The sequence below is a fragment of the Monodelphis domestica genome, chromosome 3, assembly GCF_027887165.1.
Source record: "Monodelphis domestica isolate mMonDom1 chromosome 3, mMonDom1.pri, whole genome shotgun sequence".
In the NCBI taxonomy this organism is placed as follows: domain Eukaryota; kingdom Metazoa; phylum Chordata; class Mammalia; order Didelphimorphia; family Didelphidae; genus Monodelphis; species Monodelphis domestica.
This window is the reverse complement of record NC_077229.1, coordinates 458,896,477-458,922,206: the sequence shown is the minus strand read 5'-3', so window position 1 is coordinate 458,922,206 and position 25,730 is coordinate 458,896,477. Positions and strand designations below refer to the sequence as shown.

Genomic DNA, 25,730 nt, shown 5'->3' with positions numbered 1-25,730 from the left:
TTGTTCATACTCAACCAATCACTCAATCACCAAAGATTTATTAAGGCCCTACTACAGTAACACCTCATTTTATGTTAACTCAACAAAATTCCTTTGACTGGCAATTGAAAAATAAAGGCAGAAAAGTGTATTAAATGAAATTTTTAAATTATGCACTAAATCTATGCCATTTTCCCAAGAAGTAGAAAGTCTCGCAGCAGTTTGCCCACTCGAAGCTCATTCTCGCTCTTAGAAGCAACAGTATGACTCATTACATTGTTTTCCAGCAAACATCAGCTCCCACATTAGTCTTTGTTAGCGAGTTCTCTTTTGCAACAAATTGTTTCTGTGTCAGAGAGTGCTTGTCTTTGTTTCTATTTAGTTATTAATAATGGCCCCCAATGTACAAAAGGAGTGATGCTGATAGCTCTGAGAAGCCTACGAAACGTTATAAAGCACCTAGATACCATGTTTGTATGAGAAATACTTATTAAATAATGGGGAATTGTCAACTTTCAAAAATGCTCTTGGAATATGTTGGTCACATAAAATGAGGTCATAGTACGTGTCAAATACCATGCTAGGGACAAAAATGAAGCAGTTTGGGGCCTCAAGGAGGCTTCTAACAAAGATACAACATGCGCCTATCTAAATATATACAGCATACGTACAAATAAGATGTTTTAAGGGTGAGGAAGATACTAGCTTTAGGAGGATTAGAAAAAACTTCACATGGAATGTGGCTTTTGACCTGAGTTTTGAAGTAGGCTAAGAAGTGGAGATCAGCAGGGAGCATAGTTCAGGGATGAGGAAACAGTGCAAAGATATGGAGATGGAAAATGGAGGATCATGAATAGGGAACTGCAAGTAGGCTGGCTTGATACGGAGTGTGTTATATAATGTAAAAAATTTGGAAAGGGAGGTTGGATAGGGTTGTGAAGTGCTTTATATTCTAGTCAGGGAAGTTTATGTTTGATCCTAAAGAGAATAAGAACTGTTGGAGTGTATTTTTTAAACCCTTATTTTCTATCTTAGAATCAATATTGAGTATTAGTTCTAAGGCAGAGGATCAGTAAGGGATAGGCAATGGGGTTTAAGTGACTTGCCCAGGGTCACACAGCTAAGAGGTCACATTTTAACCCAAGACCTTCCTATCTCTGGGCCTGGCTCTCAATCCACTGAACCACCCACCTGCCCACCATTGGAGTTTATTGAATAGGAAAATGACTTGGCCAGGTATGTGTTTTAAAAATGTCATTTTGGCAACTGTGTGGAGGATCATTAGAATCAGGGAAGACTTGAGGCAGAGCAACAAATAAGGAATTTCTTTCAGTTGTCCAGTTGAGAGAAAAGAAGAATCTAAACTAGAGGGGTAACATTATTAGAAAAGAAAAGGGGACAGATGTGAGAGATGTTGTTGAGGTAAAAATGATAAGAGTTGATGACTGATTGGCTCTGTGGGATGAGCAAAAATGAGTCAACTAATAACATTGTCAGGAATGCTACAGATTGAAATGAGCCAAGGCTTATGAGGGAAAGTAAAGATAACAAAAAAGATTGGGGAAAGAAACAGAGAGAGAGAGAGAGAGAGAAAAGAGAGACAGAGACAGACAGACAGACAGACAGACAGACAGACAGAGACAGAGAGAGAGAGAGACAGAGAGAGAAAGAGAGAGAGAGAGATGCCACAAAACTGGAGAAGGGAAAATATCCTGATAAGAAGAAGAAGAAAAGACAACCTAAAACAATCAGTCTGTTAAGGTAATTTTAGTTTCTGGAAAAATAACCTGCTTTTTTTTTATACTATTACTAAATTTGTCAATAAAGAAAATATTGTTGATATAGTTTAATTTTATTTTTAACAAAATGCCTTATAAAATATCTGATGCTATTCTGGAGACATGTATTAGATAATAATATAATCAAATGGATCTAGAAATGGTTAGATGTCTGGATTCAGAGTTATTAATGATTGAATATCAACATGTCAGGTGGTCTTCAGTGGAGTATGTCAGGAATCTTTGCTTGGATTTGTACTACATGACTTTTTTATTAGTGACCCAAATAAAGATAGTGTGTTCTTCAAATCTGAAGCTGACAGAAAACTAAGAAGGATAGCTCACACTGGATGACAGAGTCAGGACCTAAAACCATGATGACAAACCTATGACACACATGTCAGCACTGACATGCATAGTCATTTTAGATGACACGTGGCCACATGCAGCCACATACAGAGAAGTATGGAGCCAAGAGGGACATTTTTTTTCTCAAAGTGACACGCCACCTGAGTTATGCTCAGTTTTTTGGCAAATTTTGACACACCAAGCTCAAAAGGTTGCCCATCACTGACCTAAAAGGAACTTGACTGGCTAGAGAAATGGGCTAAATCTAAGAAGATGAAATTAAATCAAGACAAATGTACAGTTTTGCAATTGGGTACCAAAATAAGTCAACTTAAAGTTGATAGTAATATATGAGAGAGACATGGCTTGATAATAGTTATGAAAACTGTCTAAATGTTTTAATGAATTATAACTTCAAAATGAGTCAAAAGTGTTAGATGGGTAGAGAAGTTAATGCAAACTTGTTTCATTAAGAGAGACATTTCTTCCAGGAGACAAGGAGGTAATAGTCCCACTGTGCCCTCTCATTAGACCTCAGCTAGACATTAGTCTCATTAGACCTCAGCTAGAGTAATGAGTGTTTGTTCAATTCTGAACACCAAGAGTAGAAGGCAACTAGAATAGGAAAATGGCCTCGAATCCATAGCATATGAAGATTGGGGAAAGAAATGGGGATGTTTATCCTGAAGAAAGAAAGAGTTAAGTGGAGTATGATAGCTGCCTTTAGACTGCCCTGTGGACCAGAGCATTGTTCTTCATCTGCACTTAAAACAGAGACCAGAAGACCACTTGGCCATGTTGGAATAGGAGTTCCTTTTGTCTACAGACATTTCCAACTGTCAGATTTGGGAGGAGGGGGGAAGGGGGATTCTGGTATGCTATTATTCAAGGATAGCATTGGTAACTGCTAGTCTTTGATGCTAAAGAGGATGGTAATGACCTTGATAGAATCAGGAAAATTTGGAAAGGAGGTAGGCTTTAAGAGGGAAGATAATGAGTCCTATTTGGACATGCTGAGTTTGAGGTTCCTACTAGATAGCAAATTCACAGTGCCTGGAGCTGGAGTAAGCCCCATATGAATCAAAGAATGCCATTGTCTTGTATTACGAAGTGAGCAACTCTCACTTCTCTCCTTTGACAGAAAACTAAAAGTAGTGTTGCTCTGAAGCTCTGGTTAATTTTCTGGGACACGTGATCCATCTCACTGACGGACCTTGTCTCGAGACCACATGGCAGAAGGCAGACAAAGAGACGGCATCACCCTGACCAGTTCCATTCCTATCAATATTACACTTGTTTAGGTCTGAAAGGAATGCAAGTGTGAAAATGGGCAGCGTGCCAGTATTTTTCCCTCCTAGGTAGAACATTTGGGCTTGTTATTACAGCTGGAGTATCAATTTCATTGCCTTCGTTTCCTTCAATGTAGGGAGTTTCTACTTTGTGGAAAAACTACTGTATTTGCTAAATGCTAAAGGGTATTTGACACACTCAAGTACGGCAGAAAAATACAATTACCGAGCAAGTCCTATTTCAGCAAGCAACACTGTTATTCTATATGTTAGAGGATAAATAGCATGTGCCTCTCAGTAGTTTGCTTAAGGAACCAGCCTCCATGCTGAGCCAGACCAAGAGTTTACTCAGTCAAATAACCTTGTGGGATTTACTATGAAACTAATCTCAAAGTTTTACACAACAAACATTTTGTATGAGACCCTGGCAGGTGCCAATAAGGCATGAAAAGGAATATGTAATAAATTGCTAAATGAATATAAACCATTTAGATTATGTTGAAAGACTTCCTATACTCTTTCTTTCTTTAAAAAATTCAATCATTTCATTCATTTGTAGCATGGGTCATGTTCCCAATTATCCATTCCATCTGCCTAATAAATAAAAGCTCCCAAAGTAGTTATTTGCTTTAAGTCTTCCTCTGTCATACAAAAGCCATCTATTTCTAAATCCAAATTTATGAGCAGAGAACATTTCAAACACCACAAACCAAAACAGAAAATATATTAAAGGGAAAAAACACGATGAGGTTAAATGTGGTGCAAATGGAAAGAAGTGGGTTACCTACCACTCTGCTGCCACCTCTCTGGTATTGCCTGAGCTTTCTTTTTCAGGAAAAGTTTAAGAGAATGCAAAAGAGTGCCCAAAAATCTTCTAAAAGTATTGTCATTCCATCATATATTGTAGGATGTCTTGTGGTACAACTGCAGTGAATGGGGGGGGGGGGTGACATGTCTAAAGCAAAGAGATTGAAGAGTAGCTAAACATATAGGAAGACAAAGGATCACCAAAATCCTAAGAAGAGAAAATAATAAAATATTGCATAGCACTCGAGATGGATTCTGATTGAGAAGAAGCCCTTAGATTGAGGTACAATCCACACTCATCAGACTGGCTAATACGACAAAAAAAGAAAAAGAAAGAAAAGAAAAGAAATGCAGAAAGGTGGATTTGAAAAAAATATTCTAATGCACTGTTGATGAAACTGCAGACTGGTCCAACCATTTTGGAGAACAATTTGTATCTGTGCCCAAAGTACAATAAAATTGCACATAATCTTTGGCCCAGCAATACTATTATTAGGTTTATATCCCAAAGAGATCAAAGGAAAAAGAAAGAGATATATTTGTACAAAAATTTATAGAAGCTCTTTTTTTGTGGTAGCAAAGAATTGGAAACTGAGGGGATGCCCATCAGTTAGAAAATGGCTGAACAAATTCCTGTGATGGAATACCATTGTGTTATAAGAAATGACAACAAAGGTGGTTTCAGAAAAACCTGGCAAGACTTAAATGAGCTGATACAAAGTGAAGTGAGCAGAACTAAGAGAACATTGTCCATAGTATCAGCATTACTGTAATTACAATGTACTTAGCTGCTCTTATCAATACAATAATTCAAGATTCTTCTAAAGAACACATTTTTTAAAATGCTATTCATAGCCAAAGAGAGAAATGACAGATGCTGAATATAGGTTGAAGCATATTTTCTTTCACTTTCTTTATTTTTCTTGCTTTTTTTCCTTTCACAATATTACTAATGTGGAAATATCTTTTGCATGATTTCATATGTATAATGAATATTGTATTCATTGCTTTCTCAATGAGTGGGAAAGAGGTGGATGAGAGACAGGGAATTCAAAACTGAAAAGATTTTTTACTTCATTATATTTGACAATTGAAAGATCATTGATAATTTTGGAGAGAATAATATCAGTGGAATTATGGAGTTAAAAACCAAATTGCAGAACATTTCAATTTGAGAGAAAGAAGTTATGTAGGTACTTAGCAAAGAGGAATTTCTCGGGCTTAACTAAGAATGGGAAGAGAGAGATTTTATGTTAGAATATAGTGAGAATTATTTTTTGTTGTGTTTTAAGGATGGGTGAGTCTTGGGTATATGTGTAGTCTGTAGAGAAGCAATCTATAGATGAGGAGATAATAAAGACTGAGAAGAGGGAAGTGAAGACAGTAATTTAGGGATTAATGAATGAATGTAGAAAAAAATCATTTATTAGGTAGTAACTATATGCCAAGCACTTTGATAAGTCCTGGGAACACAAAGAGAAAATATAAAGACCCTGGTCTCAAGAACTCATATTCTAAATGGAGGAAATGACATATATAGAAGTATTTAGCTAAAGGTTAGATAGAAAATACCTATATGTCCCAAGTATGTATCAGTGGTATATGTGGCAAGTCCAGGGGTGTTTTCAGGTTCATCAGCACTGAGAATGAACAGTGTCCAGGTATTTAAAAGGCATAGTGATAGGGAACATATTATAGTCTAAAGGTCTATAGGATGAAAAGGAAGGGCAGATAATAAGACCCAGAGATCTTCCATATTATTGGAAGGACTGTGTAGATGGTGTCAAACTTATGGAGAAGATAGGAAGGTATCAAATACACTGAAAGAGGTTCTCCTTGGCTTCCTCATCAAAGATTAAAGTAAATGTAGAGTTACTTAAGAATGATATCAAAGGAATGTGGGATAAAAAGAAAGAAAGGAAGCTTGGGACAAGAGGGCTAATTGTTCTTAGTGAAATTGAGATAAGGTCTTCATTTTGGATTAAGGACAGTGAGTATAATGAGTGACTAGAGGAGAGAAAATATCATCTGTGGTCAGTAGGACAAAGAATCAATTAGGGAGGAGTAGAAAGATCATTTTGTTTCAATAAGCAAGGCTCAGCTAGTCAAGATTAGATAGTATAAAGTCCCTAATGGATCAAGTCAGCGGTTTCATGACTTCCTTTAGCTACATTTAGCAAGATATGAGTAGAAGAAAAGGAAGTAGAGTAATCCAGGATTTGGGTTTGGTAAGGCATGTGTGGCAAAAGGACAAGAGAGTAAGATATTCAATAATAGAGAAAGGTATAGAATTGAACTAGTGATAAACAGAGACTATTTCCAGATGAGGCATACTTACATCAAGTCAATGATATAAACAGGACAGACAATAACTTTCTCATTGTATAACATTAGGAAGCCTATTTGTGACCGATGTTTGGCAAAGACTAATGGTTTAAAAAGAAAGAAATCACCCCTATATATAGATCATAGATAAATTCATTCATGGTAAGATTCTTGGCCAAGTCTCAGTCTACTTTCCAAAACAGAAAACTAGAAGCATTTCCATATTTGTCAAAATCTATGTTCCCCAAAATTACATGAACTACAAACTCTTGGCTATGATGTGAAAATATGTGGGAATGAAACTTCATCAGCTGATGTCTAACATTTAACAGTCTATATTCTATAGGTTTTTAGTTTTGAGTTTACAAAGTGCTTTCCTCATAACTACCCTATGTTATAGGATTATAAATAGTATTTTAATACTATTATACATTTGGTGATACCACCTGGCTGGGAATAATGGAATACCTTATAGTCTGTGAGGAAATAAATTGTGGATGACCTAAAAGGCAATGGTAGATAGGAATGGTATAAAAAGAAATCCATAATCAGAAATTAAGATAGATTGCTGCTCATAAAGCATTCAAAATATTACATAGCTCTACTATGGATAAAATATAGAAATAATAGTAAAAACAAGCATTTATTAAGCTTTTGTAATATTTATGGTACTCAACTAAACACTACTACATACAAAGAACCCAAAGAATACCCAAAAAGGAGAAAATAGTTCCTGACTTCAAGGAGCTCACATTGTAATGAAGGAGACAACATACAAACAAACAATTGTGTATATACCAGATATATATACAACAAGTAAGAAGTAATACCAAGGGAAAATACTAGCCTTAGGGAAACCAAGAAAGACGCCACCCCCCAAAAAAGTGAACTTTGAGCTGAGTCTTGAAGTAAGCCAGTAAAACCAGGAGAAGAGAGAACATCTCAGACATGGAAGACAACGGACACAAAGGTATCAAATTGGGAGGTGTGGTGCTTTGTGTGAATAACAGCAAGAAATCCCATGTTGTTGGATGAGGTATGTGAAAGGGAATAAAGTGTTAAAAAGCCTGGAAAGGTAGAGGGGCACGATTATGAAGGGCTTTAAAAGACAAAAAGAATACTATTTGACAATAATCAAATTTTATTGATTTTTCTATTTAATTTTCTTTTTAGATATTTGATTATGTGAAGATTGGATTTGGCTATCTCCTGATTGTAACAATGAAGGTACTTAGCTCTTCCTTGATAGTGAAGATAAAATTGTAATCTACAATCTATTTTTAGATCTTAATCCCCAAAGTGTTAATTCAGTATTTAAAATAGTTCTACCCATTTTAACTACAAAAAGGTGTTAACTAACCAAAAAAAGGTGTTAACTAACTCCCAAAAAGGAAGGTGTGACACCCATTTCATACATTGAGTGGGCAGTCCTGGAGAGGAGTATCTGCTGTGATTGGTAGATGTAAAAATTTAGGGGAGGTGACACAAAAGAAAAAGGTCTTTAAATGGAGGAAACAGAAGCACACAAATGAATCAAGATTCAGTCACTCAGAGTTGGACTGGAATCAAGATCAGTCACTTGGGCTTGGAGTGAAGAAGAGTCACTCAGAGGAATGACTGGAAGACAGACACTTGAGGAGAAACTGGAAAACAGACACTAAGACTTGGAGTGAAGACACTTGGCTGTGGAACTGGACCCCTGGAGGAGCACATGCAGGAGCCCTTAGACTGTTTTCCTTTTAGATGGTCACTGTGGTGAGTGAAAAGGCTGACTTCTTTCCTTGCCTTTTCTAGAGGTGTGAACCTCCAAGAAAGGCCCATCGTCTTGAGACTCCTTTCCCCTAACTAGGACTTAGAATTTCTACCTAGCTCTGAGGAAGCCACAGCCTTCTCCCTTTCTCTCTCTCCTTATCTCTCTTCCTTTATATCTTCCCTCTATTGTAAATTAAACTACCATAATTTCATTTACTTGAGTAATTCATTTTGGAGTTTAGAAATTAAATCCCTGGTGACCACCAATTTAATATTAAGTCCAACCATAAATTTAGCAATTATAAGTTAATAGGGTACCACTACAGTTGATTGAGTTAAGAGAGGGTGAACACAATCTGACCTGTACTTTAGAAAGATTACTTTGGCAACTGAGTGAAGGATGGAACAGAGAAGAAAGAGATGAGGCAGGGAGACCAACCTGAAGGGTATTACAATAGTCTAGACATAACATGATGGGAACCTGAACCAAGATGATGGTGGCATAAGTAGAGAACTTATAGGAGACATATTGTGAGAGTAGAACTTATAAAACTTGACAATAAATTGGATTTTTAAAATGAGAGTGAATCAAGGACAACCTGGGAATAAAGTTTTTGTATACATGTATGTATGTCATATATATGTATATCATATATAGTATTGAGACAGATCCCTAAATAATACATACAGAATAAATATTAAATGTCCTTTTTCAGATTTCCTTAAAAACTTGAATTTTCTCCTCTTGTTCTTAATTTGGTCAATTTAGACAAGATCTCAATAATGACTAATAACTTGCATTTATAGAGACCCTTAAAGTTGGTGGGGATTATCTCATCACAGCCTCAGAGCAGCCCTAATACAAGCATTATTATCAGCCATTTAGCAATGAGGCAAAGAAAGCCCAGGGAGGTTGTTACTTGCCCTGATTCACAAAAACTAAGTACCAGAGGCAAGATTTCAACCTAGATCTTTTTGACTTCAGGTCTGTCACTCTAGCCACTCTACAACAATTTATGAAAATAAATGCACATTCATCTCAAGGTACAATGAATCTTCACTAGTGTATGTTGGTTAACAATTTCCAGAGTGCTATATAACCTTTAAGGGGAGGCACTTCAGCTATTCAAAAACATGCCTATTACTCTAGTAATTTGAACTTTAATCCTTGAAAAAACAAACATTTTACTAACTCTATCAGGAAAAATTCTGGTGCTGCCAAGGTAATCTATTTCATTTCAGAATTAAAGATGGAATTTGACTTGCTATATTTTGAATTTGCTGGTAACAAATAAAAAGTCAGATTAGGACCTTCTGGCCCCGTGGTAAGAGAGCCTAGCCTGGAGTTCAGAGGTACTGGGTTCAAATTTGGCCTCAGACACTTCTTAGCTGTGAGACCCTGGACAAGTCATTTAACTCTATTTGTTCCTGTCTTTACCACTCTTTTGCCTTGAAACTGACACATAGAATCAGTATCAATTCTGAGACATGAAGTAAGGATTTTTAAAAAAAGACTTAGTACTTTCTAACCTTAAAGTGAGAAGCAAGATGAAGCTTCCCCTTTGTAAAAAAAAAAAATTGGCTTAGCATTTAACCCAAAATTAACATGCCTGTTAGCAAAATAACCTTCTGGTTCATTAAATACATTTATGTGGAAATACATCAACCTGCTTGTTGGCAGTTCATTGGGCTACCTTTGTAAGTGTGTCTGTGGAAAAGCTATTTAGCATATGAAGGAAGAAGGTATTCAGAACAAAATGATGTTCAAGAAATGTTACAAATGTTACAAATGTTTCTTATTTAGAGCCATGAAATTTTAATTCAAGTGAGGAAAGATTCTAAAAACAATTTCTGGGTTGCTGACTCTTGAAAAGACCCAGTGGAGGCACCTGGGTAGTGCAATGGATAGAGAACTGAACCTGAAGTTAGGAAGACTTCAGCTAGTTGCATTATCGTGGGCAAATTCATTTGATTTCTGTTCACCTCAATTTCTTCGATATTAAAATGAGGATATGAATAGCATGCTTCTTCCAGGGTTGTTGTGAGGATAAAATGAGATCAGATTTGTAGCATGCCTTACAAACATTAAAGCTCTATGTAAATGCTAGCTTTATTATCATGGGATTGTTGTTCAGTTGTTTCAGTTGGGTCTGATTTTGTGTGATCCAATTTGGGTTTTCTTGGCAAAGATACTAGAATGGTTTGACATATCCTTCTCCAGCTCTTTTGACAGATGGGAAACTGAGGCAAAGTTAAATGACTTGCCACACAGACAGGGTCACACAGCTAGTGTCTGTGGCCAGATTTGAACCCAGAAAGACATGATTCTTCCAGACTCCAAGACCAATACTCTTATCCACTGTAACACCTAGTCCCTCCCCCCCCCCATTATTACATAATATAGTCTGACAATCAAAGTCTGTTACAAAATCTTCCCTTCCTTTTTGTATCTTGATCAACATACTGTTCCATGTATATTTGTTCTTGGCAAGATTCCTTTTAATTCTATGATCTTTCCCATTACAGAGAAAACTGTTACATGATTTTAACCCTATCAAAAAATCCAAGGAAAAGAGTTTGATGATCACCCTGATCCTAGTACTGCCAAATAGCTCCTCTAGCCTAACAACTCTCAAAACTTTTTGATCTCAAAATCCCTTTACATTCTTAAAAATTACTATGACCTCCCCCCTCCCCAAGTTTTTGTTTAGGTGGGCTATATCTATCAAAATTTACTATGGAAATAGGAACATTATATTATTAAACATAGTATCATTTTTAAGATAGTTTTGTCCTTGCAGACTCCCCTGGATCCTGAGAACTACCACTCTGGCTCTTTGTATACGAAGGTAGATTTAAAGATGTAAACATAGAAAAGAAATCCCAATATACCCACTGTTAAAAATATTGAACAAGAAAAACTCACAGATCTGGACAACTCCTAAAATAAAATGTAATTTTGGAATTGCTGATATGACAGCAGATTTGCATTGAACAGAACCTACCTTGTAAATAGAGCAAATTTAGTAAATGTTTGCTAATTAATGCTATTAAAACAAGTTTCTGAAATTTATTTTTCTGGGGATGAATACCAAAAAGCAGGTGGAATAGTGTATGGAAAGCTGGCCTCAGTCAGCAAGAGCCGGTTTGAGACCCACATCTGACACCTTTTGTCTATAAAACCCTGGGCAAATGATTTTTTCTATTCAGTGTCCCAAGACACAATCTAGAACCTAAAGATGAGGAACAGTTGATAGGCAGAATTTCTTCTCAAACTGTCAAAATGAATATGCCTATGCCAATGAAATCAATATCCAATCAAAAAATGGTTTAACCTCTTAATTCCTAGACCGTGAATTATATCTCCCTAGGGGCCTCAGCAAACACAAAGGGGCAATGCAATATACGTTGTTTAAATTGTTGACCTAACCACTTAATAAGCTACGTATTTTGAGCTTATTAACTTGGTAGGTATTTCTTTTCACCAATGGGCACTATGAAAACATTATTGATACACCAAAGGCTCCTTAACTGAGAAAGTTTGGGAACTGATTCACTGATTCAATCAGATGAACAAGAAAGTTGGTTCCATCCAACTTTAAGATCCCAAGTGATATACTTTATAAACAAAGAAGCTAATTATTTGATTCCTTGGAATATCTGGAATTGTTCTTATACAGAGTAGTATGATAGAGAGCCCATCTCTGAACTAAGAACTGCATTCATATCCCACTTTAGCATATACAGTGATCCCTCACCCATCCCAGGAGTTACGTTCCTGAGAATCCCATGATGGGTGAAAATCCACAAAGTAGCAGCATTATATTTTTTTATTAATTATATAATTTTAAGGCTTTATAAACCCTTCCCATTCTCCTGTAAACTTTTCTACACTCATTAACTGACAGTCACTGAGCCAATCAGTCCCCTTTCATTCCATCAGACAATAGTATGTCGCAATAAGTATATATATATATATATTTATATATATATGTATATATATATATATTTTTTAAACCCTGATACAGTGAAGGCAGGATAAGTGAACCATGATATAGGGAGGGACAACTGTACTGACAAGTCAATTAACTTCAGAGTATCTTAGACAACTCTCTAAAATTCTCAGTTGGCAAGTAATTGCTACTTGTATTGGTAGAAGTTTCCTCTCAAGAGGAAACATGGGCAGCTAAATGGTCCAATGGATTGAGAGCCAGGTCTAGAGACAAGAGATCCTGGTTACCAATCTGGCCTCAGACATTTCCTAGCTGTGTGATTCTGAGCAAGTCATTTAATCCCATTGTCTATCCCTTACCACTCTTCCACATTAGAACCAACGCACAATATTGATTCTAAAATGGAAGGTAAGGGTTCAAAAAAAGAAAAAGAGTTCTCTACATCAATAAAATCACAGGACTAGTCCAAATAGAAAGAGTATAAATAGTTAATTATGTATACATAAATGTAAAAATTGAATATAAAAAAAGAAGGGGACTTGTGATGTTAGGTTTGGGAAATCAGAAGTTTAGACATCAACACTATACAAATTTATAGAACACTGTCCATATTACTTTTCCATTATACTATAATGTATATAAAGGCTGATCTTTATGAATCTTTAGAGGCCGGTGATAAATTCATGCAGTTATGCCTTATTGACTTAACAGAACCAAAGGGACTGTCTAGCAATGTCAACTGGGATTACCATGACTTGTGTCTCTTGGAGGAACTGCTTGGGTGGTAAGCTCAGAAACTTCCCACAACAAGCTGTTTAACAGACCTATAAGATTCCTCAGAGTCCTTCATTGATATACAACAGCCACTTTGGTTCTAAACTAGAAATACCACTCCATCCTTGTAATGCAGAGGATCAGAAGCAAAGGCAGCTGTACACATCATGAACTGAGATTCTGCTAGTTAGGTGCAAAATAAACATCATTGGGTTATCAGAAACCACCCTCAAGAACTGTTTCATTACACCACATTCATGTTATGTTGTTGCTGTTGTTCAGCCATGTCCAACTCTTCTCATCCCTGTTTGGAGTTATCTTGGCAAAGATAATGGGGAAAGGGCTCCTTCTCCAGCTCATTTGACAGATGTGGAAACTGAGACAAACAGGATTAAGTGACTTGTCCAAGGTTACACAGCTACTAAGTATCTGAGACCAGATTTGAACTTGGGAAGATAAATCATCCTGATTCCTAGCCCAATGAGCTATCCACTACACCACCTACCTGCCCCACATATAATGTATGTGTTTGTATACACACACACATACACTCACACAACATGCATGTACATATATATTTTAAATCCCCCAGTCAGTTAATAAACATTTATTAAGAGCCCATAATGAAAAAAGGGGGCTAAAGAGCCTGCTATGTGCCAAGCATTGTGCCAAATGCTGAGAATATGAAAGAGGGCCCAAAAGTCTTAGATAGTATACTTGTTCTAAGGTTTAAAATCAGAATCTGAATCGGCGGTGGATTAGTGCCTATACATAAGAAATTCATCTAAATTATTTCTGTATTAAATAAGTTAATTATACAATCAAATCAGCATTATCATGGTAGTTACACCAGAGAATAATCCACTGTAACATTGAATTAAAGTCAAAAAGTTGGCCTATGAAAGAGGTTAGATAATTCCGGACTTTAATCTCTGCCTTTGGCCCAACCATAAGTCTTCCAAATGCTAGAGAAGTTTAAAATGAGTCCAACTGTTAGACTTAGGGGATTTATGGAAATAGTGAACTACAGCCAGTGAAGATGCTAGAGGAAAAGGCAGCAAAGACCCCCAATAGATCAGGGAAAGAGGTCAAATGAGATTGACCCCGACCTTTTTCTTCCTGTAAGAAACTTGGTAAATCTTCATCAATTGCCCCATTCACTTGGCAGGATCTAACAAAGGCTAAACTCACTGTAAGGTGAAAAGTAGAAGATGAGAGAGATGATTACTACATGTTGATTTCAATAAGATGAGAGCTATTATGCTCTAGGCATTTGGAGATATTAATATATAAAACCAATGCCTTTAATTTAGCCTGAAAAAAGTCACATTTATTACTACAATGAGAAATAATTCAACCAAGGCATTAAATTTGCAAAGGCTAAAGGCATGGCCGGGGGTTGGGGGGGGGGGGGGCGGGGGATTTGGGATTTTTGTGCATTCACTAGTTAAAACCAAAATGAACCAAAAATGAAAACAAACAAAATCAAGCTCAGCAATTTTTCCTCATTGCCCTCCCCAAAAAAGCTAGCCATCTTCCAGCTGGCAATGTCACAATCAAGAGATTTTTTAGTATTGAAGATGACAGTGGAGATAGAAAAATGGATACAACTGCTCTTATATAGTCCGGTATCCTGTGTGTCAAAGAAAAGCCTAGAAGCAAAATGCATTTAGCTTCAATGCTTAGCATTTCACTAGGCTGTTAATAAAAAAGGGAGGGGCTATAGAAGAAAAGTATGACCCTTGGCAAATAGCTTATTTGCCTTAGTTTCCTCATCTGTAAAATGAGCAGGAGGAAGAAATGGCAAACCATTCCAGTATCTTTGTCAAGAAAACTCCAAGTAGGGGCTTGAAGAGTCCGATACAACTGAAACAATTGAACAAGAAGAAAAAAAAAACACCTCAGTCTACTGATATATTTTATTAAGTACCTACTACATATACTTGGTGCTTCTCTAAGCTCTAGAAATACACAAGTCATAGTGAAGTAGACCCTAGTTACTCTCGAGGAACTCATGACCTTTCGGAAAAGATTAGCTTTGGCATGAATAAGTAAGTCAATACAGACTACAGGCAGAATTTCTACCAGGCATTGGTAGGGAAGGGACAGAACTAGCACCTAAACTAGGGAGTTCAAAGAAAATAGAAGGTGAGAGTTGAATTTTGGAAGAAATCAAAGATTAAAAGAGATAGAAGTGGGGAAGAAGGGGCAGAGAGCCACATGAATAAGAAAGACAGTCAATGCAAAGACAGTTAGAGGATGAAATGTATGTGAGGAAGAGCAAGTTGGCCAGTATAGAGAGACCACAGAGTATGTGGAGGGAAGTGATATGTAAAGATAGGAAGATCACAAAGAATAAATTAAATACCATAGAAAGAATTTTATTTTTGTATCTAAAGGTAATAAGAAAGTTATTCAGTAGGAGGTGAGAGGGTTTGATCTGCCTTTTAGGAAAGTCATTTCAGTAGTTGCAGAGGGAAAGGTTTCAAGGGGTGAGAGAGGTGAGTTAGGGAGACCAAATGGGAGGCTGTTGAGAGGTATTTAGAATCTGGCTCCCCAACTGTAGTATCCCTCATAAATGTAAGCTTCCTAAAAGTAGGGATTGTTTTATTCTTTGTCTTTCTATTTCCAAAGCCTAGAACAGTTCTTAACACATAAAAAGTATCAATGAATCATAAATTATATAATAATTCATTAAGAAATACTTATTGATTGAACTATGGTTCTGGCTGTGTGAGTGGAAAGAAGGGAATATATCTAAAAATGGTAGAGATAGAAATGACAAGATTTGGTAATCAATTAGATGTATAGGATGAGTGAGAACAAGTAGAAACGGAAGGCACTAAGGTTGCAAACTTGGTAGGTTGGGGGGGGGGGGGGGAAGGCTAGCCAGTTCTGTTTTGAGGATGTTGAATTTGAAAGCTATTACATAATATCCAGTTTGAAAAATCTAATAGGTAGTTCATGACAAGGGTAAGGTTCAAGAGAGAAATTAATGCTGGAAATACAGATTGAAGTGCCATCTGTTTAGAGATGATTAACTGAACTCATGGAAGCATGTGAAGTTAACCAGAAAGAAAATTTAGAGAGAGAATATATGGGAAACAGAGGAAAGAGTTTGAGGGAAGAGAGGGGACACCTACAGTTTGTGGATATGATGAGAATGAAGATCCAGCAAAGAAAACTAAAGTGGAGTGGACAAAGAAAGGAATTTATCCAAAGGGACAGAATAAGAATAAGTTTAATGAACCAGGCAAAAGGGAAAAATATCACTGGAATGGAGGGTAGTGAGGAACAGTAAGAGGACTGAGAGAAATTGATTAGAAAGTAAAGAAGGAGAAAAGAAATAAGGGTGGAAAAGTAAAATGGTAACAGTTTGTGTAAAGACTTAAAAGCCAGACAGAGGAATTTGTACCTTTTATGATAGGATACAGGGAGTTACTGTATATTCTTATGTAGATATTTGACATAATGAAAATAGTGTTTAAAATGATTTATCAAACACTAATTAAATTAGCAATTAAGGATCAATCAATCTACAAGCACTTCTTCAGCCCCTACTATGGGCTAAGTACTGGGAATACAAAGACAAAGGTGAAGCAATTCCAAACCCAATGATTACCTTCCAGCTCTGCCATGCTGGGGTCCCATTTAATAAATCCTTCTCCACAGTTGAGTTCTTCAAAATAGTGCCTCATTGTTGAATCTTGGCTAATGATTGACCATAAGAGCCAGATTTTTTTTTTCTCAACTATACATGCCTGCTCTTAAATAATTGCCAAATGAGTTAAATATAATTGCCCTCCTGTTCTATTGTTTTTAAACTACTATTGAGTGTTTTATTCATAATCATAACTATCCTTTAATATCTATGACTCTCCTAAATTTTTTTAAAGGACACATATGTTTTTTATCCTATCTGGCTGAATTTAATTTAGTCCAATTGTTTAGACTTCATGGAGGAAACCATGAGCCAGGATGAATACTTAACTATGTCTTTATAAAACAAGAAAAGATGAAAAAAGAAAGTTGAAATATTGTTAACTAAACAAGCATCTTTCTCAAAAAATACTGAAATCAAAACTCTAAGTTAATTGCATCTTTGAACTCTAGTTCTCTTTCTCCTTAGCTTACTTACTTTATAAAACCATCTGGTAAAATATGACTTCTGATCCAAGGTCAAGGTACTTTGGCTCCCAACTACTGTCCAAGTCATTCAAGGATATACATGCTAAAGATTTCAATTTCTCTAAAGATTACACCCTCCCACACACTTTTAGCTCCAAATAATAATATCAGGATAAAAGCAGGGTGTGATACAAATGAATACAATCATAAACATAAATTATGACCCATGTTCATGGGAATTGTTTGTTATGTAGCAAATAAAAACCCTGAGTGTAATTTTATTGTCTTGATTTTTCTTATGAAAGATAGAAGCACATAGTTTAGTGATTGATCTTTTCTTCCAAGGCAAGAGCTCTACTTTAGCAATGACATTGTAAAATTTATATTATAAATTAACTTGGATCCCTTTCCCTCTTTACCTTAACTTGACATCTGCATAAGGGCTCTACAACCTCCCGTTCCAAGCCAAGAAGGAAAAGAATACTTAGTAATTTGCCAAGGTTTCCAAAGGCCAAGAAGAAAAAGTGGAAGAATGATCAGAACACTGTAACTAGGAGCGTTCCGCATTTCCTCTGCTATTTCTCAAGGCCTCTTTGTGGGAATGAGCAACAGCCTTAGATTAATTTAAGTAGTGGGTTTGTGGGAGTTGTAACATGAAGTCCTGATCAGACAAACTCCAGCTTATGTTTAATATCCTGTACTGTTCATATTGCCTTTGAAATGCAGCATTTTTTTAGATATTGAACTAGAAGTGGAAGTGTTGGAAATTGGAAATATTCTGCTGATTTGGTATCAATGTTTCATCTCAATTTTATTCTGAATTCTGTATTCCAAGGTTTTCTTCATCACCTTATAGACTCATGATAGTGCCTACTCAAACACTAACAACAGCATATTCCAAGTAACCTCATCAAGAATAATAAAATGCCTGATAAATGGCTAAACAAATTGTGGTACATGACTGTAATGGCATACACTGAAGAAAAGAAGATAAAATGCACCAAGGTCTTTGTCAAGGTAGGGAATTGTGGGTATGCAACATTGCATGCATATAGTTTTAGACTCGATGTGATGGTTACCTTTATTCAACTGCTTTCTTTTTCAAAACTTTTTTATAAGGAATAATGAATGATGTTCCTAGAATAGAGAACTGAGGAAAGAAGGGGCTCCACTAATCAGAGAATTATTCTAAAGATTAATAACCCATTTCATAGAAAAAGCAGGAGATCCTTTATAGCCCAGCAGGGATTTAAGACTGCAAACTTCATAAAGCAGGAACCATGTCTTACCTAAACTCTGTATTTCTCTCAGTGACTAGCACATTGATATATAGCAAGTGTTCAATAAATACCTATTGAATAGATGAATGAATGATGCTACAGAGATGATCCTTCTATTTCTTTGACCACCTTAGAATTCTCCTACTCTATCCTGGGTAAATCTGAACCAGTCTAAGAACACAGTCCTACTATGGTAGAACTATTTATACTTTGATTTCTCTTGACAAATTTGTCAATGTAATTAAAACTATTTAAAGACAAGTTTTTAAAATTCAGGTTCTTTTATTGAACATACTACTTCAGGCCCTGAAGATGTAACTAATCATTTCAGTCATTAAAGTAATATTAAAAATGAGAAAATGTGGCAAATTTTCAATTCAAAAAAATAATACCTTATCTTAAAGAGAAAGCATTGGACAGTGATTAAAGAATTCTCTTTGGAATCAGCTAGAACTGAGCCTTGCCTCTGACACACCCTACCTGTGACCCGAGGCAAGTCACTCAAGCATTCAATGTGGTCACCTTACTAGTGGAGAGAGTTCCCTCACCAAAAGTTCTCTATACCAATGAAATCAAAAGTATGATCCCAGAACAACAACAACAAAAAAGATACACTAGTTAGTCAATATTACGCCCAAGCATGATAAAGAAAATATTAAAGAAAAGTTCTCTCTTGTGCTAGACTGGAGCTTTTGGTTTGATTTGCAATGGAAAAAGCTCAGATCTGAGAGTCACAGTACCTGAGTTCAAATGCTAACTTCACCACTCAAATGCCAACTACATGACTTTCTGCAAGTCATTGAATCTCTCCAAGCCTCAATTTTCCCTTCTGCAAAATAAGAGGGTTTCTCATCTCTAACACTAGGTGACCTCTAAGGTTCCTTCTCATCTCTATGATCCTATTCTTCTGTTGCAATTCTTAAGCCTGGGCCAGAAGGGTAACTTGGAATGGTCCAGTTTTTTACCTGAAGCTCTGGGTGTGGTGGATGCCAGCATTCCTCTCTATGGCTATTATAGCCTTCCATTCAGGACATTCTAAATGCACATAGGAAAATTTCCAGGAACCGCTTTACAGAAAGAACTACCCCTAAGTATAGAAATCCCAAACCTGACTGGCCATTTTTAGGTCTCCTTCCTCCAGCTTCTAGTTTAATTTAAGCCTATTAAACCACATAACCATAGGGTTGTTTTCAACTACATGCACCTTCTGGTTCTGCTTAGCAAAAAAGCAAATCTGCTGGAATTCCATTGCCATGCCAGGTTTTCATCAATATTGTTAGCTTTCAGAGAGCAAGAGAAACTTGTAGATGACTTACCTTCTAAGTGATCCACATAACAATATACATCATAGGTTTCATGGGGGGCACGAAAGCCATAAGTTCTGACTCCTTCTTTTCCCATCATATCTCCGTAACAGCCAGCTCGGGGGGCTCTGATGGGATATCTAAAAGAAGATGATGATGGTAAGTCAGGTTAGCATGGTGGGGTGCATGGAGGTCCAGAGTTGGACACAAAGGCGTTGGCAAGAGTTGTGGCTCTATCGTTTATTACTTGTCTTGGGCACATTACTAACTTTTCTTGCTTTTAGTTCCTTGGATGTAACAATGAGAGAATTAGTCCAAAAGAGCTTGGAGGTTTCTTCCATCTCAAAATCAACCAACTCATTTCTTCTTAAAGGAATAAATAGATTCTTTCCATCACAGAATTTCAGGGTTTGGAAAGAACTCAGTGGTCATCTACTCCAATCTATTTTTTAAACCCTTGACTTTTATTTTAGAATCAATACTAAGTATCAGTTCCAAGGAAGAAGGGTGGTAAGGGCTAGGCAATTGGGGTTAAGTGACTTGCCCAGGGTCACACAGCTATGAAATGTCTGAGGTCAGATTTTGAACCCATGTCCAGGCCTGACTCTATCCAATGAGCCACCTAGCTGTCCCTACTCCAATCTATTTTTTTTTATTTCCTTTATAAGTTACCTGACAAATGACTGGGAAACTTTTGCTTAAAGATTCTTGCTGAGGGGGGATACCCCTACCTTCTGAGGCAGCTCAATTCACTTTTGGAAAGTTTGAATTATCAGGAAGTTTTTCTTATATCAAACTGAAATTCTCTCCTTTGAGTTTTCCACTCTTTGCTCCTAGTTCTACTCATTTAGGCCAAGTAAAATGAGTGTAATCTCTTTACAATATAAAAATGCTTCAATACTAACATATTTCTACTTTTGAAATACCATAAGTTTGCTAGCATGTCCCCCTACCCAAGCTTTTCCAAGCTGAGCATCCCTAATTACTTCAAATGATCATCAAATGGTATGAACTTGAGACCCTTCCCCTTCATGGTTACCCTCCAGCTTCTCAGCATCTTTCCGAAATTAAGGCATCCAGAACTGAAGAAAATAGTTTAATTGTTTTCTAACTAATAAGGATAATCACCTTCTTATTCCTGAAGACTATGCTTTGCTAAATTTGCATTATGTTTCTTGGCTGCTAGGTCATACCATTAACTGATTGAATTTACAATCCATTAAAAAAAATCTTCAGGCAAATTGTTGTCCAACCTTGTCTACTTTACAGTATTATGATGTTGATTTTTTGAAGTTGTGAAAGACTAAATTAATCTCTATTAAATTTCATCTTACTTAATCCAGCCTCTTTCGTAAAATCTTGTCTCTCTTATGTGAGCTGATTCAAAGTGAAGTGAGAAGAACTAGAAGAGCAATGTTACAACAGTAATAGCTAGCTACTCTGATCAACTCAATGATCCATGACAGTTCCAGAGGATTCAAAATGAAAAAATGCTATCCATATCCAGAGAGAGAACTGATGTATTCTGAGAGCATATTAAAGCACATTTTTCACTTTCTTTTTCTTGCTTTTCTTGCAATGTGGCTGATGTATAAATGTTTTGCATGACTTCAAATATATTGTGCTATTTGTATTTCTTAACTTCTTAAGAGTGGAGAAGGGAATGGAGGGAGGGAGAGAACTTAGATCTGAAAAAAATATTTTTAATAAAATAAAATATTGTCTCTGCCTTCTGGCTACTATCCCTCTCAGTTCTGTGCTATCATTTTTATACATATACCATCTAGACCTAAATGCAAGTCAATGATTTAAAACAAAACAAGTTAAAGCATTAGAAAGGGAAAGGCTGAGTGCACATCCCTAAAGCAATTAGGGACCTCTTACAGTGTTGACTCTTAATGACTTACTAGCATTGTCCCAGTCTATCCTTTAGCCCAGATCACATCAAGGAGATTGTATCTAATGCTCTGTTAAAACCAAAGTAAACTATATCAACAAAATTCTCTACATCGACCAGTTTAATAACCTTATGGAAAAAGGAAATTAATTTAGTCTGGAATAATGCATTATTTTTTAGGCAATGGGGGTCAAGTGACTTTCCCAGGGTCACACAGCTAGGAAGTGTCTGAGGCCATATTTGAGCATAGGACCTCTCAACTCTAGGCCTGGCTCTCCATCCACTGAGCCACCCAGCTTCCCCCTGGAATAATGCATTCTTGATGAAGCTATGTGTGTACCTTGTGAATACTGCTGCCCATTCTAAATATTCACCTGTTAACCCATTAAAAATATACTCTAAATTTTCATCAAAAACTAGCTAAGAGAAACAGAGAAAGACAGAAATTGAGACAGAGAGAAAGAGACCAAGAAAGACAAAGAGATCTAGCCTATGTCTGGATAACTGAAGTCTAGACGGTCTACATTGGATTTCTTACCTCACAGTTTGGTCAGACAGCCAGCCTGCATCACATTGCTCAAATCCATCTTCATATGCAGCTTTTAGCTGTTCCGGATTTGCTATCACAGCACCGTTGTCCAGACAAGCCTTCTGAGCCTTCTCAAAATTTAAAGTGTACCTACTGGTTGCAGCTCGATAATGAAAGACAACACCTGGAACAAGAGCAGAATGCCGGAAAGTAGTTAAGAAAGTATTAAAGTTTCTCACGGTAATATGTTAAATTTCTTAGTGGGGTAATATCTAATTAGATGGTGATCACGATGTGACAGCCTCATTGCTTTAATTTCTCATAGTTAAGTAAAGCTAATTAAAAAGCAAGAAAAGGTCATAGATAGGCTAAACCAGTCTCATACATTTGAAATTCTCTACTAATGGTATAATTTAACATCCCCAAATGCCACCGTGACTGCCAGTCCACCATTAAAGACTGATTCCATGTGTTTGAGCCCTGTTCATTCCATGCATTGTCTTTGGAAGTATAAATGTGAGGTGACTAGATGGTACAATGGATAAAGTGCAGGGTCTGGAGTCAGGAAGACCTGAGTTCAAATTCAGCCTCAGATACTTACTAGCTATGTTACCTGGACAAATCTTTTAACCTTTGTCTGTCTTACTTCCTCTGTCTGGCTTTTAAAGCATTTCATGACCTGCCCCTCACTACCTTTTCAGTCTTCTTACACCCCAACCCCATACACTGTGATCCAATACAGTGCCCTTCTTGAAACAATATACTTAGTTTCCTAATACTGAGCATCTTCTCTAACTGTGCCTGGAATTAGTCCTCTTATTTACCTCTGCCTGATGGCTTTCTGGGCTTCTTTCAAGTCCCACCTCAAAAAATAAGAAAAATATAAGAAGTGTGTCCCAATATCTCCACTCTAGTACCTATCCTTTCCCTATCACCAATTTATATATATATAGCTTGTCTGTACATAGGTACATAGCTATTTAGATATCGTTTCCCCCATTAGACTGCGAGGTCCCTGAGAGTAAGGAGAGGCTGGTTTTTGCCTTCAATAACCCTTTACCTGTTTTACAATTCTGCAAAGAACTGACTCAACAAATGGGCATTTCACGCCCTTACCAAAAAGTCTCCTGAACAATATATGTTCCTTCCTTCCTCTCCAGAGGAATACAGATCTGATAGACCAAAACTGAGCTATATACAATATGTCTGGCACAACTGAGTGGAAATGGGCAGATGAGCACATTGTCATCTTTAAGACTTTAACTTCACAACATTCTTCAAATAAATGCAGGTTAAAAATATGAGGGTCTCACAGAACGATGACAATTAGGCTGTATCTTATTGTCTTTAACCAAAGCCAGCCATTGTTGTTTTTGACTCCAATAGAATGGCACATAGTAGGGATTTAATAAATGCTTGTTGTTGCTTTTCCCTAAATTGTCACTTGGACTTTGTCTAGTCATTTTTCAACAAGGTTAAATATGAATATCTGAATTAGACAGTAATGATTTGATGCCTCCTCACTTTACTTTCTATTTAGCACAAGACATAGAGATAAGATTTGGGGATTAGATCCAAGGAAACTCCATCAACAATTACATGTTGACACTTTCCCATCAATTTAGAGTTTTAGAGATTTGCCTGGAACAGTGAAGGTTAAGTGATTTTCCTAGGGAGGGGAGCAGCTCTGCCTGAGTCCCTCTGCCTTTCTAGTAACCAACTCTGGCAGGAGATGATGAATGCTCTGTACATTCTCTTTGGCACCTGTGCCATACGTTTGCTATTAATGTCCTAGGGTCACACAGCTTACGTTGATCTGACAAACAGACACAAATACAGAGACAGAGAGATGTGAGAGAGAATGAATTACAACTCAGACCATTGTGGCCATCTCTCTACTCATTGTGCAACCCTACCTCTCAAGCACAAAAGAACACTTAAAAAGGACAAAAAAAAGAACAAAAAAATTGTAAACTAATCTCACTAATGTTGGCCCATAAAATGGGTCAACATTACACACCAGCAATCACTTACTAATATATGATTTGAAAGGGTACTAGGAAGGCCCTTGGGTGAGCACCCTTACATTCATTTTCCCCCAGTCAAGGGATATAAACACATAATGCAAATCTAATGACTGGATTAATCTCATTTAAACTCTCTGCCCGAATCTAACTAGTTATCAGCTTTAGATCAATGATCTTTGTATGACCAACCTAAGAATTTCCTTCCAGAATCTAGCAGTGAAGAATTGAAGTAGGCAAATTAGGTATAGAAATGTTCATTTCTTTCACATTTTTTGATCCTTTTTTCCACATGCCTGCTCTCTGAGTCTGAACAGTCTACAGGGATTAGGATCTGGAGGACAACTGAAACTTCAAGCACACAAGGCTCCATCAGCAGTCATTCTGACCTGCCATACTTGTTCAATCTTGTCCAACTCTTCATGACCCCTCAGACCATACTGTCCATGGGGTTTTCTTGGCAAAGAAACTGGAGTGGTTAGCCATTTCCTTCTCCAGTAGCTTAAGGCAAACAGAAGTTAAGTGACTTGGTTAAGACCACGGTCACACAGAAAATGTCTGAGGCCAGATTTGTCTTCAGATCTTTCTGGCTGCAGGTCCATTGATCTATCCACTGAACAATCTAGCTGCCTCTGCTGAGCTTAGCATTACTATTTTTCAGGATGATGCGTCACTTCATACCTTTCCTCAGTGACTGATGTCTTGATATTTCCAAGGGCCTGGAAGTTGTCTGCCTCTCACATTCTGGCACCCAGATGTTGGTTGGACCAAAGGAGTAACTATTTAGTGAAGGGCACCTCTACCTTCGGTATCTATTATTTTGGTTCCCCAAGATAATTAAATTCATCAACATGATCAAAACTTCTTAGAACATCCCAGGAGTATTATCACTACTGAAGAATTCAAATGGTTTTTCCCTCTCTTCTCACTTGCAGGCTAGTTTGGAAGACTATGAGGCTCTCCTTCCCACTTAGGCTTTGCAAATGATAAAAGAGTTTGCTGTCCTAATGATATCATCATTTATTCCCTAAACTATGTGTATAGTAGGTGACAGCATGATTTTGAAAAGCAACTAAGTTGATGTAACATTATGTTTCCATTGAAAAGCTCTAGCAACCAGCTCCAGAAGAAGCCTTCTTCTCAAGGGCAAAAGGGAGATGTGGTAGACAGTCAAAATTAACTTTCCAATTAGAACCCTCTCCAATCTGTGAGTGCATTTGTTATTATGAACTTTTCTTCCTTTTGATATATCCTATCTCATGACCTTGCATAAACCTTCCAATTGACACAGAAAATGGTCATCTCCACATAATCTGTCCAGAAAAGAAAATAGAAAGTTCCCATCACTGTTATTTTTGAGGAGCTTCCATTTCTAGGATTTCAATACATGGCTTGTGGTCATTTCAAGTCCTCAGAAAGAATTTAGGCAATTCTTTATTCTTCTTACTCTGACCTAAAAATTAAGGTTTGACGTCTTTGCATTTAGAAGTGGCCAGTGCCACTGGTGATTAGATGGACAAAAAAAAATGGTTCTGTGTGATGAATGGAGAATATGTTAGTATG

General features: G+C 36.9%; 1 protein-coding gene across 2 annotated transcripts in view; it reads right to left on the bottom strand.

The window, feature by feature from the left end:
- VCAN (versican) overlaps positions 1-25,730 on the bottom strand; it is a 138,984-nt gene that overhangs the window by 87,939 nt on the left and 25,315 nt on the right. For both annotated transcript variants that reach the window (XM_007487345.3, XM_007487346.3), the window contains exons 4-5: positions 22,153-22,327; positions 19,730-19,857 (exon numbers count right to left, since the gene is read on the bottom strand). In XM_007487345.3, coding sequence (XP_007487407.2) covers positions 19,730-19,857; positions 22,153-22,327 — 303 coding nt within the window. The remainder of the gene's footprint in view (positions 1-19,729; positions 19,858-22,152; positions 22,328-25,730) is intronic.